Source organism: Silene latifolia, chromosome 6, assembly GCF_048544455.1.
Source record: "Silene latifolia isolate original U9 population chromosome 6, ASM4854445v1, whole genome shotgun sequence".
Lineage (NCBI taxonomy): Eukaryota > Viridiplantae > Streptophyta > Magnoliopsida > Caryophyllales > Caryophyllaceae > Silene > Silene latifolia.
Genome location: NC_133531.1, coordinates 12682904 through 12700053, shown reverse-complemented (window position 1 = coordinate 12700053; position 17150 = coordinate 12682904). Strand labels below are relative to the sequence as shown.

At 36.6% G+C, this 17150-nt stretch overlaps 1 protein-coding gene across 1 annotated transcript; it reads left to right on the top strand.

Moving 5' to 3' along the window:
- The first annotated feature begins 1111 nt into the window (after window positions 1-1111).
- LOC141586384 (vacuolar protein sorting-associated protein 45 homolog) lies at window positions 1112-13015 on the top strand. Its single transcript, XM_074407593.1, has 13 exons — window positions 1112-1468; window positions 4081-4282; window positions 4413-4492; window positions 7841-8068; window positions 8299-8418; window positions 8545-8625; window positions 8858-8999; window positions 9138-9316; window positions 10163-10318; window positions 10626-10733; window positions 10931-11052; window positions 11765-11896; window positions 12540-13015. The coding sequence occupies exons 1-13, from the start codon at window positions 1379-1381 to the stop codon at window positions 12598-12600; spliced, it is 1701 nt and encodes a 566-aa protein (XP_074263694.1). The 5' UTR covers window positions 1112-1378; the 3' UTR covers window positions 12601-13015.
- The last annotated feature ends 4135 nt before the right edge of the window (window positions 13016-17150 follow it).

The following is a 17150-nucleotide window of genomic DNA, read 5'->3' as shown; positions in this document are numbered from 1 at the left end:
ATTAGAGTGGATAATCAACTTGAGACAATACAATGTGATATTTTGATGGTGCGTGAGATAATACAGAGTAACACTACATATGTGCTCCGTGGTTATCCATATTCATTACCGAGTTGAAAAATACTCCCACATTTCAATCATTTGCTTATTCCTTTTTTTTGGGAAAAACCCACAGGATTAAATGAGTTAAATCATATTGATAAAATCATCTCCCACAACGACCTCAATGTTCTGGGGAAGCACATTTGACCAAGAATATCTACCTAAAGACCATAACATGAGATGAGCAAACTCATGTGCCACATTATTAAGTTTCTTACTTAACTTAAGAAAAATTAATTGACTCAAAACTACTACAAAGTGAATGAATCTCATCATAAATCAAATAAATCTCACTTTTCCCATACTTTCGCTTCGACAAATCTTCGATCACACCAATACAATCATTCTCAATAGCGACTCTTGAACAACCTTCCCTTCGAGCTTCCTTAAGACCAGATAGCACGACCTCCGCTTTTGCTTCCTTCGGTTCCATTGTGCCCCGCTCCTAAATAGAAATACACCATTCGACAACCCCGATCTCATTCTTGCAAGTTACTCCTAACCCTACTCCATTCCCTCGACAAAATTAGCGTCCACATTAATCTTCTTCTCCCCTCCCCCCTCCCTCTCCCATCCCGACACCACCAGCTCCTTACTGCCCTTCGAGCCTCCCTTACCAACACAGCCCCTTATGCCCAATCCAACGATTCACCTTCCCGTATCTCCGCCACCAACTCTCCAACCCTCCTCATCACAACCTCCACATTCCACCTCTCGCCCTCAAAGATCAACTTATTACATCTCTCCCAAACGGCTCAACATCCAATGGCAAAAATTGCGCTTTCTCGCTCCCTTAACGCCCTCAAAACATCTTCCACTCACTCCCTCACCCGTTCATACCCAATTTCCAACACCGAGAGATATTTTAATCAAACGTAAACAATTGATTGGAGAGAGTTTATAGTTATCTCGTACTCATATGTGTTATCTCGGGATCATTTTAGAGAGACACGATTACGGTCAGAATTATTTATTGTAAAAAAAATTGAATTAATCGAGAATAAATTTTACTTCTTAGATTAATTTGAGAAAATAAAACAAACGTGCGAGTATTTGACCATCTCTGCAAATTTCTGGCGAGTAATTGAACCGCACTCGATTTATTTCGTACACGTTTCTTGTCCGTTGTCACCACCATCCGTCGTCGACGTTCCGACACTTTCTTATCATACATTTCCGCCATTATTTTCGGCCTAGCTTTACAATAGATAGCAGATCTGAAGAAATCCTTCAAACTTAAAGAAGAAGAAGAAGAAAGAAAGAAAAGAGTACAAAAATGGTGTTAGTTACGGCAGTTCGAGATTACATCAATAAGATGCTTCATGACATCTCCGGCATGAAAGTCCTTATCCTTGATTCTGTCACGGTATCTTCCATATTTATCATTCTTATACTTTTTATTTCAAATTCTTCGTTTTATGCGGTTATTGATTTTGATGTACGGAGTTGTAATTTGAACAATAATGCGTTGAATTGATGATTTAGTCGCGGTAGCGATTTAATTATCTGTTAAATAAGGTGCTGATGTTGATCATTGATCACGTTTTTCGTAATTTATGCGATATATGATAAAATTTTGATATACGGAGTAGTTGTAATTTTGATCAATAATCCGTAGAATTGACTAGCGGATAAAGATATCGATTTTATTGAGTGTTAAATGAGGTCATGATGGTGATCAGTGTATCACGTTTTGCGTAATTTATGCGTTATTTGATTACTGGCGAGTTGACTAACTGCGAGATTTTTTTTTTTTTTGCGGACTAAGAAATGATGATAATGGTATCGAGAGAATTGCTGTTTAGTTACACACTGATGAATTTGTAGTATGATGTTTTAGTTTCTATCTATGATTTAATTGGAGGATTGTTGCGTGACAAATAGGATATGTGAAGTGCCTGAGTTGACGAAATGCAAGATTATGTTTCGGACTGAGAACTGATGATGATAATGATTTTGAGAGTATCACTGTTTAGTTACAGACTGATGAATTTATCAATTTTTTGTATAGTGATACTAGGTTTAAGTTAATAGGAGGATTGTAGTGTGACAAATAGGATGTGTGAAGTGGTTGAGTTGACGAAAAGCGAGATTATGTTTTGGACTAAGAAATTGATGATCATGATAATCAAGAGTATTGCTGTTTGGTTACTGACTGATGAGTTTATAGTATACTGTTTCAGTTTCTATATGCGATTCTAGGTTGAAGTTAATTGGAGGATTGTAGCGTGACAAATAGGATGTGTGAAGTGGTTGAGTTGATGATATGTGAGAGATTGATTTGTTGATGTGTTTGGTTTCATGATTGCGCAAAATGTCTTTGGAGAAGGTAATGAATGATATGTGATGGTGTTTGATTTCTAAATTTGCAGCGTGAGGATCAATTTCTTGGTGAATTTTGTTTAGGTGCTGCATGGACTAGGTTCATAGTGGTAGGCCGTTAATGAATTTTGTCAAGGTTGTTGAATGGACTATATCTTGTAATGTTAGGTTATCAATGTTAGGGAGTACAAAGAGGAAGAGATTAAACACGGATTGTTTTGACATTGGAGCTGTTTTCCACAGCAGTTCATGTGAGAGAAATGGCTAATCATTGTGATTGCTTTTAATTTTAAGTTTGGTTTTGTCTGAAGATCATTCACATGTTTTCGTTAGGAAGTAGGAAGATATGTGTGCTTACTTTGCTATTGTAAGACTTCAAGTTTCTCGTTGTAATTTGGAGTGCAAGGGTTCATGGGAGGACTTTAGGTTGTACACTTGAATGTAATAGTTTGAGTTTGGGTGAGTTGCCTATATTGAGATTTCATTTACCATATAATAACGGTTCTTTTGAGCTTTTTGGTTCTTGATGTAAGTGTATGTGAAGGGAATTTAAGATGATTACTGAAGAACATTAATTGGAGTATCATAAAATCACGATGTTGTGGTGGATTTAAGAGCGAGTCAAACTGTGTAGTTGAATGGGGTTACATATATTGAGCTTGGTTGGAGTTATGGTGCTTTAATTATTTGCTAGTATTTGATGAAAGATCATTGGCCGAAAGCCCGAAACATCTCTGCTCTGTTATTTGTAGTTGGTACGTACTAAAGTCATGGATCAACCAACTTGGATTGTGAATTTGTGATGTAGGGATGACGTAGCGTGGTTAGTGAAGGTGTGGATCAACCAACTTGGACTGACCGAAGCATGTATTTATAGTTCTCATGGTAGTCTGTTTTTATTGACTGCAAGCACTTTACTGGCATCATAACTTAGTTTAAAAAAGCGTGCCTCAAGTGCGCCTAAGGCGCGCCTTGGACGAGGTGCTAGCCAAAACGCCTCTGTGCATTTTAGTGGGCCTTTTAAACGAGGCTCACTTAACAAGACTTGCTAGTATGCACTTTCCGTATCTTTTTCATCTAGAATTCTAGATCTTTAATTATGCCATTTCTGTTTCCCATTATTCCTAACTTTTACTCCTTTACATGTTAGTTATCATGAAAACTCTTAAAAAAGGTATTCTTTCCCAAATTTTTATTTTGAAAATACAAATTTGTTACTAAAAATAGGACGCCTCGCGTCCAAAAGGCGTGCGCCTTGCTTTGCGCTTCGTTACCTCGGCATCTTAGCGTCTTGGTGTGCCTTGTGCCTCTTCAAACTAAGCATCGTAATCCCTAGAATGTGTGTTAAGTCTCCTGAATCGGATGACTCTGTTTTGTTTCATCAAGTGTAAACTTCAGAAAGCCTACTTAACAAGTAGTTGAAAATTTTAAATATTGATAGGCATGTAATTTACAACCTTATGGGATAATTACTTCTAAAACATATACTCTCTTAATAATCTTAAGCTCATGTGATGACCAATACTTGCTGTTCATGAACAGTTTTAAATGTTAATCATGTTCTTGATTTTGTTACATTGATGTATGCGAGTGATGAAATAGAAATTGGAATTGTTCTTGATACATTTTGGTCTAAATTCCGTGAATCTGTTTCAGGTTAGCGTTGTCAGTGTTGTCTATAGCCAGTCGGACCTACTGAAGAAGGAAGTGTTCCTGGTAGAATTAATAGACTCAATATCCATGTCAAAGGAATCCATGTCACATCTTAAAGCCGTCTACTTTCTTAGACCTACATCAGAAAATGTACAGCATTTGAGACGACAGCTTGCTAGTCCGAGATTTGGGGAGTATCACCTTTGTAAGTCACATTTTTCACATTCAGTTCTTGCTTGATACTATTGTTTTTCCCTAAAGATTTCTTCTCATATAAGGCGTGTTCATGATTTTAGTGTACAGTGATTTAATCGTTCTTTGCACTGGTTTGACAGTTTTTTCCAACATATTGAAGGACACACAGATTCACAACCTGGCTGATTCAGATGAACATGAAGTTGTGCAGCAACTTCAGGTACTAAATTATTCTATCTCCATCTCATATTTATTCTCAAATCTTAGGGTCAGACTATGTGTATGCGACATCTAAGCAGTGTAACGTTAATAAATAAGATATTTGATCCCCAAATTTAAGTTTGAAGATACTAAGGAACTGTGAAGCAGCAATTTCATGAATCTATTACGCCGTACACAACACTAAAGTTTAAACTGGCCTTGAAGGCTTGTTGTAACGCTACTCACTAGATATCTTGATTAGTTAGATTTTGTTATATCGCAATTGTCAATCTGATAAGGACTCCCTGGAATGGTTTGTGAATCTTCTCAGTCATTTTTTTACGGAGTATTTTTTTATATTTAACTGTCGGTTTATTATAGGGCCATAGGCAACCCCAAATTATTTTCGGACTAAGGCGGTACTGTCTTTCTTGTTGTTTCTCCTTAACCTGGCAAATGTAAATAGTTGGATGTTACAACTTCGGTGTCAAGCAGTTTTTAATGGGTTTTTCTACATGATATCTTCGTGTTTTTTTTTTTTTTTTTTTTTTTTTTTTTTTTTTTTTGAAAATTCTACATTTTTACTTTTTTTTTTTTTTTTTTTTTTTGATTAGGTAAGAAAACTAGGTTGATCCTCTAGGGTAGGACCAACCTATCTCATCCTTTCGAATGAGGAGGTAAGTTGAAGCCACCGCCATCAAACCACTCGAAAGAGTTGGACATGAATGTCCAACATAAGCCATGAAGTCAGCAACCTTGTTGGCTTCACGAAAGCAATGTTTAATTATCACTTCATCGAAAAAATGAAGGTCTAATTTCACATCCTTAATAATACTAGAAATTTCCCACGGAATTTGCCAAGTACCTCGAATCGAGTTAATAACACATAAGTTATCACCCTCCACAATTAACTTTGAGATTCCTAAATATTTAGCTGCTAAGATACCTTCTTTTAAAGCAAGTGCTTCCGCAACAAGGATACTATTGGATCCGCACTTTTTTGCTCCCAACAAAACGACTTTACCATTGTGATCTCTTATAGAATATCCTAAAGCAGCTTTATTACCTTCTATTCTCGATCCGTCAAAATTTAGCTTTAGGAAACCGTTTGTAGGTTTTTCCCACCAAATCTCTTCCTTACTAGAATTGTTTCTAGCTGACTCTTCTACCTCGGGATTGTTGAGATCTTTAAATCTAGTCACATTCCATGTCTTAGTGCTATTATTACATAAAGTAATAAGTTTGCTGATACTTAAATTAACATTATTAAAGATAATATCATTTCTATGGAACCATGCATTCCACCAAATAAAAATAATCTTTATAAAGTCATCTTTTGGAATTAAATCCTTGAGATAATTAAGTTTCGTTAGAAAACTTTGACTTGTAAAAGTATCATAATTTGACAAAAACTTGTTGAAACTAATAATGTTCAGGTCTTGGATGACAGACCCAATCAAGGGACATTCGTAAAAGAAATGATCTTTGTTTTCAATAGGATTGTTGCACAGGACACAATGAGGTGGGACATCAATATGACTCTTGAGAAGTCTACTTTTCGTTGGAAGGCCGTCAACACAGGCTTTCCAAAGAAAAAATTTCAATTTAGGAGGAATATTCAATTTCCAAATCCACTGAAATTCACATTTGTCAAGAGCCTGATCGAACAAACCTTGCGCTAACCAAGTTGCTGTTTTGGTAGAGAAATTTCCATCTACGGACAATCCCCAAATGAGGGTATCTGGAATATCATTATGTGGCAGTGGAATGTTAGTAATCTGATTAACAATATCGTTATTCAATAAATGGATAATTTACAAACATCCCATTGCTTGTCCGAGGTTATGAAATCTTTAACCAAAAGATTAAGATCACGGTTACTATCATCATCAACCATATCTTGTTAGTGGGTGTGAAAAAACCCAATTATCAGACCAAAACTTAATGTTGCTACCATTACCTACCCGCCATCTCAGTCCTTTTCTAAATAGAGTCCGAAGACTCATTAGTTTACGCCATTACCAAGAAGAGGCCAAATTAGGCTTATGATCAAAGAGTGAACAATTTCTCAAGTATTTTTTAGATACCACTTTGACCCATATACTTTCCTTATCCATAAGAATTTTCCATAAAAGTTTCATTTGAAGAGCTTTATTAGTCCGCTGCTTAAGATTTAATTCCTAAACCACCAACCGACTTTGGTAAACAAACTTTATGCCAACCAACCAAATTAGGAGAACGTTGGGAAGGATTCTTATTCCAAAGAAAATCTCTATTAATTTTATCTAATCTATTATGGATCGATGAAGGAAGGAGGAAACTTTGCATCTGAAAAGTTCCCTTCGCGGCTAAATTAGCATTTACAAGAACTAGTCTACCTGCTTGAGATAAAGAATTCGCTTTCCATTTCGATAATTGAGTGCAAGAAGATTGAATAATATTCTCGAAAGTATTTTTAGTCACTCTGCTATCAATTATAGGACATCCTAAATACTTACCCAAATGAGCTTCCTCGTTCATATGAAGAATGCCTCTAAAGGATTCACGAAGAGAACGCTCAATATTTCTAGTGCATTGAAAAGTGGATTTGTCAAAATTAACAAATTGTCCGGAAATCGTGCAAAATTTATCTAAAATAGACTTAATAGTTCTACAACTCTGGTTAGAGGCTTTAGCGAAAATGATAGTGTCATCCGCAAAAGTGAGAAAAGGAATTTTCTCCACCCCGGATCCAATTCTAATACCAATATCACTTTTACTTGGTAGCCTAGTAAACAGTTATTAAAAATTAAAATAACAAAACTACTAAAACTCGAGTTTTTAAACGGGTAAAGTTTGTGAATAAAATATGTTTACGATTGAGTAAACGATATTTATGTTAATAGTTCGACAAATTATTGCCGAAATATCAATAGAAAGTGCATAAACTATACATTTAAAAGAGGCGGATGAGGGCATTAAGGGTATTTGCAGAGGTTTTCATTAAGTTTAGGGGTACCACTGAAGTTTTTAAAAAACGAGGGGTACCACATAGGATTCAGAAAAACAAGAGGGTACTACATGGAAAAACCCTTTTTAATTTTTGTTAATCAATTTGATTACTTGAACACAAAACACTTCTGCCAAGCAGGACATATATATCTTCTTCCTGAACCAACAATCTTCAATGAATTTATCTAAAGTTAGCTGGTGCAGGGATTTGTTTCGATGTTTCGATCCCTTTTCCTAAGGTTTCCTTTGTCTTTAGATAGAAAGAGGAAATATCAATATGCGTAGGCACATGAAACAGGATGATTTTTGGGCGAATGCTTTCTACAGTTTTGTGGTTTGTACAGTTTCTGATATTCTCCTTAATCTAATGCTGCAGGAATTTTATGCAGACTTTGTTGCTGGTGACCCATGTCATTTCAGTCTTAACATTCGTTCAAACCACCTTTACATGCTTCCAGTGGCTATGGATCCTTCAATTATGCAGCAATATTGTGATCGAATTGTTGATGGAATTTCAACGGTTTTTTTGGCAATGAAACGTCGACCCTTTATTAGATACCAGCGAACTTCTGATATTGCAAAAAGAATTGCGCAGGATACATCGGTGAGCATAGTATATCTTTGTTTTAGTCATGGACTCATGGTAGCTATATTGGCTGCTGTTGTCCCCAAAACACCATGAAGTTCGGTTGTGGCATTCTTTAAACCTTTACAAAATAGTCACTTTTCAGTGACGCGGCCTTGATCAGTGTATCTTTTAATCAACTCAGTCTTTCTTCAGAGTTTAAGTTACTGTTAATCTGGAAGCAACTGAATTTGAGCATTTTATTTCAGGATTTAATGTATCAGCAAGAGAGTGGGCTTTTTGATTTTAGAAGGACGGATACATTGTTGGTCATATTGGACAGAAGAGATGATCCAGTTACTCCGCTGCTAAATCAATGGACCTATCAGGTACTTTGGCACTTTTCATTTGACGTCTGTGTATAGTTGGCTAGATATTGTATATCTCTATTCTCTAGTACTTAATAGTAAAATAAGGAACATTTGAAGCTTATCTTGTTTATTATTTTTTTATAGGCTATGGTTCATGAGTTGATAGGTGTCCAAGATAACAAAGTTGATTTGAGGCCTGTTGGAAAGCATCAAAAAGACCAGCAGGTGAGTTTTGTTTCTTCCTCCACAAAAGCATGGGTGAGAACTGACATGGTTTCATGGTGAAAAGAGGCAAGCTCTAAAGATTTGGGATGAGTGTTAAGTGTTAACCTTAAGCCGTTGTAATTCACTCTCAATTGTTGGAACTCACCCTTCTTGGCTTCTTGCTATCAGACTTTGTCATTTGTAACCTGATCTTCATTTTTGTCTGTGCATTAAGAATTACTTTGTTCTTCAGGAGGTTGTGCTGTCTTCTGAGCAAGATGCTTTTTTCAAAGCTAATATGTATGAGAACTTTGGAGATATTGGGATGAATATTAAGAGAATGGTGGATGAGTTTCAGCAAATTGCCAAGAGCAACCAGAATATCCAGACAATAGGTAGATGTGCAATATTTGTTGTCAAATTTACCTGGCTGCACATAGTAATTTTTTAGGTTTTATATCTATATGTTGAATCAATTATCTGGACATCCATACTAATTTTTTGTATGTAATTTACACATGTATGGTTCCTAGAGGACATGGCCAAATTCGTTGACAATTATCCCGAGTACAGAAGAATGCATGGGAATGTTTCGAAGCATGTGACACTGGTAACAGAAATGAGTAAGATAGTTGAGGAGAGAAAGCTTATGTTAGTTTCACAGACAGAACAAGAGCTGGCTTGCAACGGGGGTCAAGCAGCAGCATTTGAGGTTTTTTTAATGCCACTTCTCCCTGTTTAGCTTCATTAGCCAAGTTAATTGTGAATGCATCGTTGTAGAAAAGATCACTTACGATATTCTAGTTTTCGTGTACGGTACGACTAGGGGTTAGTCGATGAGGTAGTAATCAATTCACTGACAAGGTTGGTAGTCTCGGTGCAAAAGTAGATGTACTTTGCTTATCTGCTCACTCCATAAGCTGATACAATATCAAAAGAGGAACTTGTATCCTGCAATCTGATATACCTTTTAAGGCTTTAATCATGAATATAGCTGCTGTTCTCCTTAATCTAGATTCCTTGGCATCTAAGTAAAGATATGTGAAGTCTGAAACTCGTCATTGAATGATTGATTCGTGTTTGTGATTTTCGTCATGAAACTTGTGTTTTTATCTTGTGATAGTACTCTTTATTCGGCCATGGCCTGTGAAGGATTGAGTGAAGTGTGAACTGTTTTGGCCTCATTTTTTGCTTCCTCTTCTGACTTCTATAATGAACATAGTTTTATGTTCTATTCTTTATTCACTGGTTTTATTTATCTTCCTGTAGTGTTAATCTCCAGTGATATTGGTCATTTGTCATTCTTTAGTTATCATGATCAGTAGGATGATGGCATGCTGCCCCACTTGAGAAGTTGATATGTTGACAGAACTGGACTGTGTGTGTGTGTGTGTGTGTGTGTGTGTGTGTGTGTGTGTGTGTGTAAGCAAAATCTTTGTAGGTTCTGGCTCTACTAAGTGGCGGCACTGTTTTTCTATATTTGTTTGGAAGGTGGTTCATTCTAGTATTGCAGAAGTTATTTTGTACTGTTTTCTGATCTATTTTTGTGCCAATGCAGGCTGTGACAAATCTTCTGTACAATGACAATGTGTCTGATATAGATCGTTTACGATTGGTTATGTTATATGCTTTGCGCTATGAGAAGGAAAGTCCTGTGGAATTGATGCAATTGTTCAACAAGCTGGCGTCAAAATCTGCAAAGTACAAAACAGGGGTAATCCAGCTTGAGAATGCTCAGTCTATTCTTTTGTAAAGCTCTTTTCTTAATTGCTCTCTTAACGATTTGATGTATATTTTTTCATTGGCGGTGGTATTATCTGTTAGTACTCGTTATCCTTTTAGGAAAGCGGTCTTAAATGAAAAAGAAGATCATTACGTGCATATCATTTGGTTTTGCTAATTTACATCGCAATTCCATAAGTTTTGCTTCTATATTTTTCTGAGGGATTATGGTTCTCTTTTGTCCTAAATTTGATCAAAATCTGATGGGTACTTGTTCCTCAACCCGTTTGAGGTGACAGCTTGTGCAGTTTCTCTTGAAGCAAGCAGGTGTTGACAAGCGTACAGGAGATTTATTTGGAAATCGAGATCTCTTTAATATTGCTCGTAACATGGCCCGTGGGTTGAAGGTTTGTGCCTTAATACTCAGCCTTTTTTTGGAAAGGTTTATGTGGTCCAAATTCATTTGTACGTGGGGTAGAGTGTTTTGTGTGGTCCAAAACCATTTCCTTATTTTTTGTGCAAAATGGTAGGGGGAAGAAATGAGGGACTAGGAGGGAGTACCTTGCAATTTATTTTAAATTTTTGGAATTTACAAATATTTCAGGGTGTTGAGAATGTATATACCCAACATCAGCCTCTTCTATTCCAGACTATGGAAAACATTTCCAAGGGCCGGTTGAAAGATGTTGACTACCCATTTGTTGGAAATCATTATCCGCAGAGCAGGTGAATATGACATTATTTAATTCTTGGATTAGTTTTTGCTATAAGGTTTATCTGTTTAACTTCAAAGAAAATTGATGAATAATTTTTAGGGCCAGTGAATTTGGTAACCAAAAGTGTCACCAAATTCCTCTAATTTTGATGTACTAATGTTTAATCAATAGTTTGAAGGGCGGTTGATTAGAAGTTGTCGTTAGTATTCCTTGTGAAATCTGAAACACAGATTCAAAAATCTTAGTTCGTGCCCTATGTTACCTTTATGTGGCATCAAAATTAACCATTTAAGCCCTTAAATATTTGGGCTTGGTAGTTGGCTGTGTAGTTAAATGAAGAAACCAACGACTCACCATAGTTTGACGTCTAAATTTTTTGGAACAAAACAAATTTGCTCAATAAAGTGCGTTTTGAAATAAGAGTCTGTCAATGCAATCATTGACTCAGTTTTCTATCATGGATTTATGGCCATATGTAAAAAAACCCTGTGTTGAGTCAACACAGTAGTAGGCGTTTTTTTTCTTTCTGCTACAGGGTGGAAGTAAGGTTGCTGTTTTTGTAAACTGTGTATTTGTTCATTGCTTTTTAACGATAATTTGATAAGTAATAGCTTCTACAGTTCAACCAGACGCCTTTTGTTGGGTTAAAAATGATTCATAATGCATTGAATTTATGAATTTTCTGGCATTAACTGACTGGTAGTAATATTTTCTCTATGCAGACCACAAGATGTCGTCATTTTTATTGTTGGCGGAACAACTTATGAGGAATCACGTGCTGTTGCTCTGTTAAATTCCACCAATTCTGGGATTCGGTTTATTCTGGGAGGCACAACGATTCTCAATTCCAAGAGGTACTTTGCTACTCATAATTGGAAACTGACTATGTCATATGCACTCAGGTTAAGAGATCTTGTTCTGTTTAAGATTTTCGCGTTTTGTTTTGACGCCCTTCTATATACCGCAATGTATCGACGGGGTTGGATGGAAAAAAAGGTCCCCATATGGTCTATCGGTCACACTCTAATTTGGCCATGTGGTTCATTAATACCTTAAGAAAATTGCACTTCAAGCATTTATCAACTTCAAGTCATGTTGGGAAATTTGACATATTGTTTCCTCCCATCTCTTCCTATAGAGTTAACCAGAATATTTCCAGTATGTCGCTTTTCCTTTCCTTAGAGTTCTTTATCCTTTACTGCCTATTTTACCCTCATCAGAGTGATACTTACCTTGTTGCAAATACACATAACTTTAGAGATGTCCTAGTCACTCAGAACAAATTCATCGAGGATCTGCTACTTCACAGAAAACAGAAACAAGACCAGTATAATGAGCCATTTGCTTTATTATGTAGTGATTCGACACCTAAAAGAGGGGAGGCCTTCGCCCGTGAGAAATGGACCTCATATTGCCTGATGAATAGTTCCATACTGATTTTTTCGTCTCCCCGAGAAAAACTGTACAACAGTTCATGTTCATTTTGGTTGAATGTAGGTTTTTGAAGGACCTTGAAGAAGCTCATAAGCTAATCCGGTCTAACAACATTGTAGTTTGAACTATAAGCTGTTAACACGCACTCATCTTGCTGTAATCATCTGCACCCAGTTTCATTAGTCACAGTTTTTGTCAGTTCTCAGCGGATGCGCAATGTGCTTCAGTCCCATTACCCCTGTTGGAGAGATTTAGCATTTTTCGGGTTGGATTATTCAGCAAGGGTGTACATTCATAATATTTGTTATTATCCTTACTACACTCTCTTGTGGGCATGTAGAGCAAAGTTTTTGGTTGTTTTTTGTATACTAAAAGGGTTATTGTAAGTTGTAACTAACAGTAGGACTTTGGAGAGGCTGGTATTGGGAAAAAGAACATTTACCGCGCTCATCTTGTGCACAGTCCTTGTCTATTCCGGGAGGATCTACATTGTACTAATGTTTATGTCTCTATGAGAAATCTACGTGTCATTTCTTTTCTATATTATCCCCTTGTCCCCATTGTTACTTCACTTAATTTGAAGCGGTTTTTCTATTGTGTGTCCATTGGCACATGTTAGTGATCCAAAACTAGTATATAAAGAAATATTCTCTTGCGAGAAATTATCGAAGTAATTTCATATTCTAGTTCCTCATTGGAATGTATATATTTTTGAATCTTTATTGCGTGCCTAATGGGGATAAATGGCTACACCAAAGATTATAAACCAACCTGCTAAACGTCGTCGACAAATTACTAAACATCGTCGACAATTTGTAATGACTTTCCTAATCTACCCCACTCTAAACCTCCCATATATTAACATCTTTTTTTCAAGTATGACATTTCCGTCACCACCGCTTCAATTTCGCTACCAAATTCAAGGAATCGGCGACAAGTAATCTAAACTAATTTAATTTTTTAAAAATTTGTAATTAGTTAGTAGATTTAGGTGGTTTAGAATAGAATCTTTATTGTTAGAACGGATTAACGATTATCGATTACCACGCAAAAAATTAATCTAAGTTGGAAAATGAATTTTTTTTTCCCGGACAAAAACATTTTCGTCCAAACGTGGGAAAAAAAATTTCGTCCAGACAAAAAAAATTCTTCGTCCATACGTAGGTCCAAACGAAAAATATTTTCGTGCAAAAAATTCTTCGTCCAAACGGAAAATATTTTCGTCTGGATGAAAAAATTATTCATCCAGGCCCTCTTTCGACATATTTTTTTAAAAAAAAAATTATTAATTTCTGTCTTAAATTAGTTTTGGGCGCGAGGATCGATAATCGCTAATCCGTTCTACTCTATTCCGTTCGTCAAATCATAAACTTGAAACGTAAACATATCTCTTGAACATCGTTACTAACTTGATCGTTGTTACCGTCATTAGTCGATATGTTAAAACCGTTTTAATCGAAAAGTTTGTAAATTAAATTACGATTTTTTCCCGAAAAACCGTTTTTTTTTTTTAGAAAAATGAGAGAGGGAGAGAGACAAAAGGGAGTTAATGGGGGACAATATTGGAAAGATGTGTTAATTGTCGACGATAATTAGTAAAAGTGTCGACGAAAGCCCTTAGGTCTATAGATTATACACAAATTCTTATTTGTGATGGAGCTATCAGTCGCAAGCTTGCGACGGGTCGGATACATATCAAATAACAAGAAAACGGGTTGTATAGTATAACTAAGCAAAGCGTCTTGCTTGTGACGGGCTAATCCCTTCACAAGCTTGTGACCTCTCACAAAAAGGGAGAGAGGGACAATTAAGGGCACTTACGTGTCTTCCCACTCACCTCTAAATGGGTATTTTGTGAGAAAAACGATCCGTCATCCGTCGCGAGCATGACGGATATCGCCGTCTTCAATGAGATTTTGTGATAACTAAGTTGGCAGACTAGTGGGGTGAGTAGGCGGCTAATACTAATAGTGTCCTTTGGTCCATTATTTAATTTCCAATAATTTACTTTTATCCATTAGCATTATTAAGAGTGTAATCCCCTCCATTAATCTCATACTTTCACACCACTTTTCACATTGATATTCCAAATTTCTCACTCTTACTGTGCAATTGTTCATCTCATATTTCAAATCTCACATTAACAAAATTCCAAATTTATGAAAAATCTCACTTTAACATTCACAAAATTTCATCAACTTCATACTTTCCTCCATTATTTTACATCCACTCATCCATTTCTCATCTCATTTGTCATTTTTTACATCCCAAAAATTCTCAGAAAATTCCAAACTTTAATATTCACAATTTGTTTTTTTAAAAAAATGGCGGATTCATCAAGTTTTGACAGAAAAGACGATGGTGCCATAATTGATCAAACAATGGAGGACGAAAATGACGATTGTGCCATAATTGATCAAATCATTGACGGAAAAGACGATGAGTAAAAGCGTGTATAAAAAATCTATGTTGTTGAGAACTTATTATTATTATTATTATTATTATTATTATTATTATTATTATTATTATTATAGAACATTTTTCTGAGGATTAGATTATTATAACAAAAATCAATGAATAAGATTCTCTATGGTAATATTGATGATGGTAATGAGTAAATATTTTTGTTGTCAACTTATGAAGTGAATGTTATCATTTTTTAGCATACACGAAAAATAGATGATTGATGGAGTGTAGTGTTTGATGATTCTTAACTTGAATATAGACGACTGATGATGTCTAGTGTTGGAATGTAGTAAAAATGTTATGATATGTCTCTATGCTTGGAATGTTATTTGTTAGAGGATGTGTTGGCTTTGACATTGGTTGTGATACATGGTTGTTGAGGAGATGTAAGGCGGTTGGGAGACCGTCTTACGCTCGAGTCGACTCTTGGATATTCTCACTCCAAGAGGGATGTGCACATTAAGGACTTGAGTTTGGAGGGACTCGTGTGGTTGAGACACGACGTCTGGCAGGGGATCCGAGCCGCTCTCGGGCCCGGTACCACGGACGTGGTCCGAGTACCTAGTTGTGTGATGCGGTGTCTTGGGCGTGTCCGTGACACCGGTGTGTTGGAGGTGGATACTTGAGTTGTATGTATCAATTTTATTGATCTTCATTTGCATACTCTTATAGGTTAGCATAGCAGCATGTCTGTAATACTACGATTTTCTGGTCAAAGCAAACTCGGTCGAGTAGGTTATATTCGATCGAGTAAGTCGTCGAATGCGTTTTGAACAAGCTACTGTTTGGGTGAACTCGGCCGAGTTCTGAGGAACTCGGTTGAGTAGGGCGTATTCAGCTGAGTACGTCCGGTACTCGACCGAGTATCCGGCCTGACGGGTTAATTTCCGCGGTTTTGGTTATAGTAATTAAAGAAGTATAAAAACGTGATTAACAGTTCTTAATCATTTCTTAATGATTTTACTCAAAACGTAAACCACGTTCATTGCTTCTCTGATTATTCTAATCACTCTCAAGGCTAGGGTTATCCGATTTGGGATTTTTGCACCTCGTTCCGCGTAGTTTTAATCAGTAAGTCTTATACCTTTGTTAATTTATTATTTTGGTTATAGTTATGGACTTTGTATAGGAGGCGTTCTATCTTGCTTTTCTGTACTTTTGTGTGGATATCTGATCAGATAGGATTTCCCTACTCAGTTGAGTCCATGATTGATTATAAGATGGTAACTGTGATTGATTCTTGGTAATATGATTATGATTGTGGATTGTGATTACATTGGTTGTTGGATTGTTTGTGGAGCCATTTTCGGGAGATGGTTCCAACCCCATGTTCGTCCCTTATGATTCCCGTCACAATGGGGACGTGCACATTAATGATTTGGGTTCGCTCGTTGCGATGAGCGGGGCTTAGGTGGAAAGGCTGCGGTCCCTACTGGCGGTGTGAGTTTTCCGTTGCGATTGAAACTTGACAGGGCTACACACTTCAGTTACAATTTGATTGGATTGTTATTGTGACTTCTTATTTTTGTTTATGCAGTTGTCTTACCCCGTTTATTGTTTTCAAAACTGTGGTGATCCATTCGGGGATGGTGAGCAGTTGGCTTAGCAGGTATTGGATGTTGATGTAGCATGCGGGATATGGACGGGGCAGAGTTATCACACTTTTTTTAGCTAGGTTCCGATGTCACATTAAACATTAGTTATTCATGTCTTTTCATTTCGGAGTTGTATTTTGGTTTTGGTTTGGATTTTTGGTATTGTATTTGATTAAACAGTATTGCACTTATAATAAATGTTCTTTTATGGTCTATTTGATATACTCTACCTCGGGCAACCGAGGTAGTAGCACTCCCGTTTGCCAAGGTAAGCCTTGATAAGACACTTTGGTAGATGGGGGTATTACAAAGTGGTATCAGAGCGACGATTTTGGAACCTAAAACCAATGAACAAATGAACATAGGGTGTCTAAATAAAATGAACCCGAGTAGGAGTTGTTTGGAGCCACCGCAAAGGTTTGGGAGACGTCCTAAAACTGCAATAAGACCCTCACAACTTTGAGTCGGTCACTACAGGGTATATCTTGGGGAAATGGATGTATGTTTGTGTTTACATATGTGTGAATAGAGTGGATATGCATGTTGTGATTGGAGATAGTATGCCATGAATTAAATGGATATGGTGTGGAGTAATTGATGCAAGGCATATTAC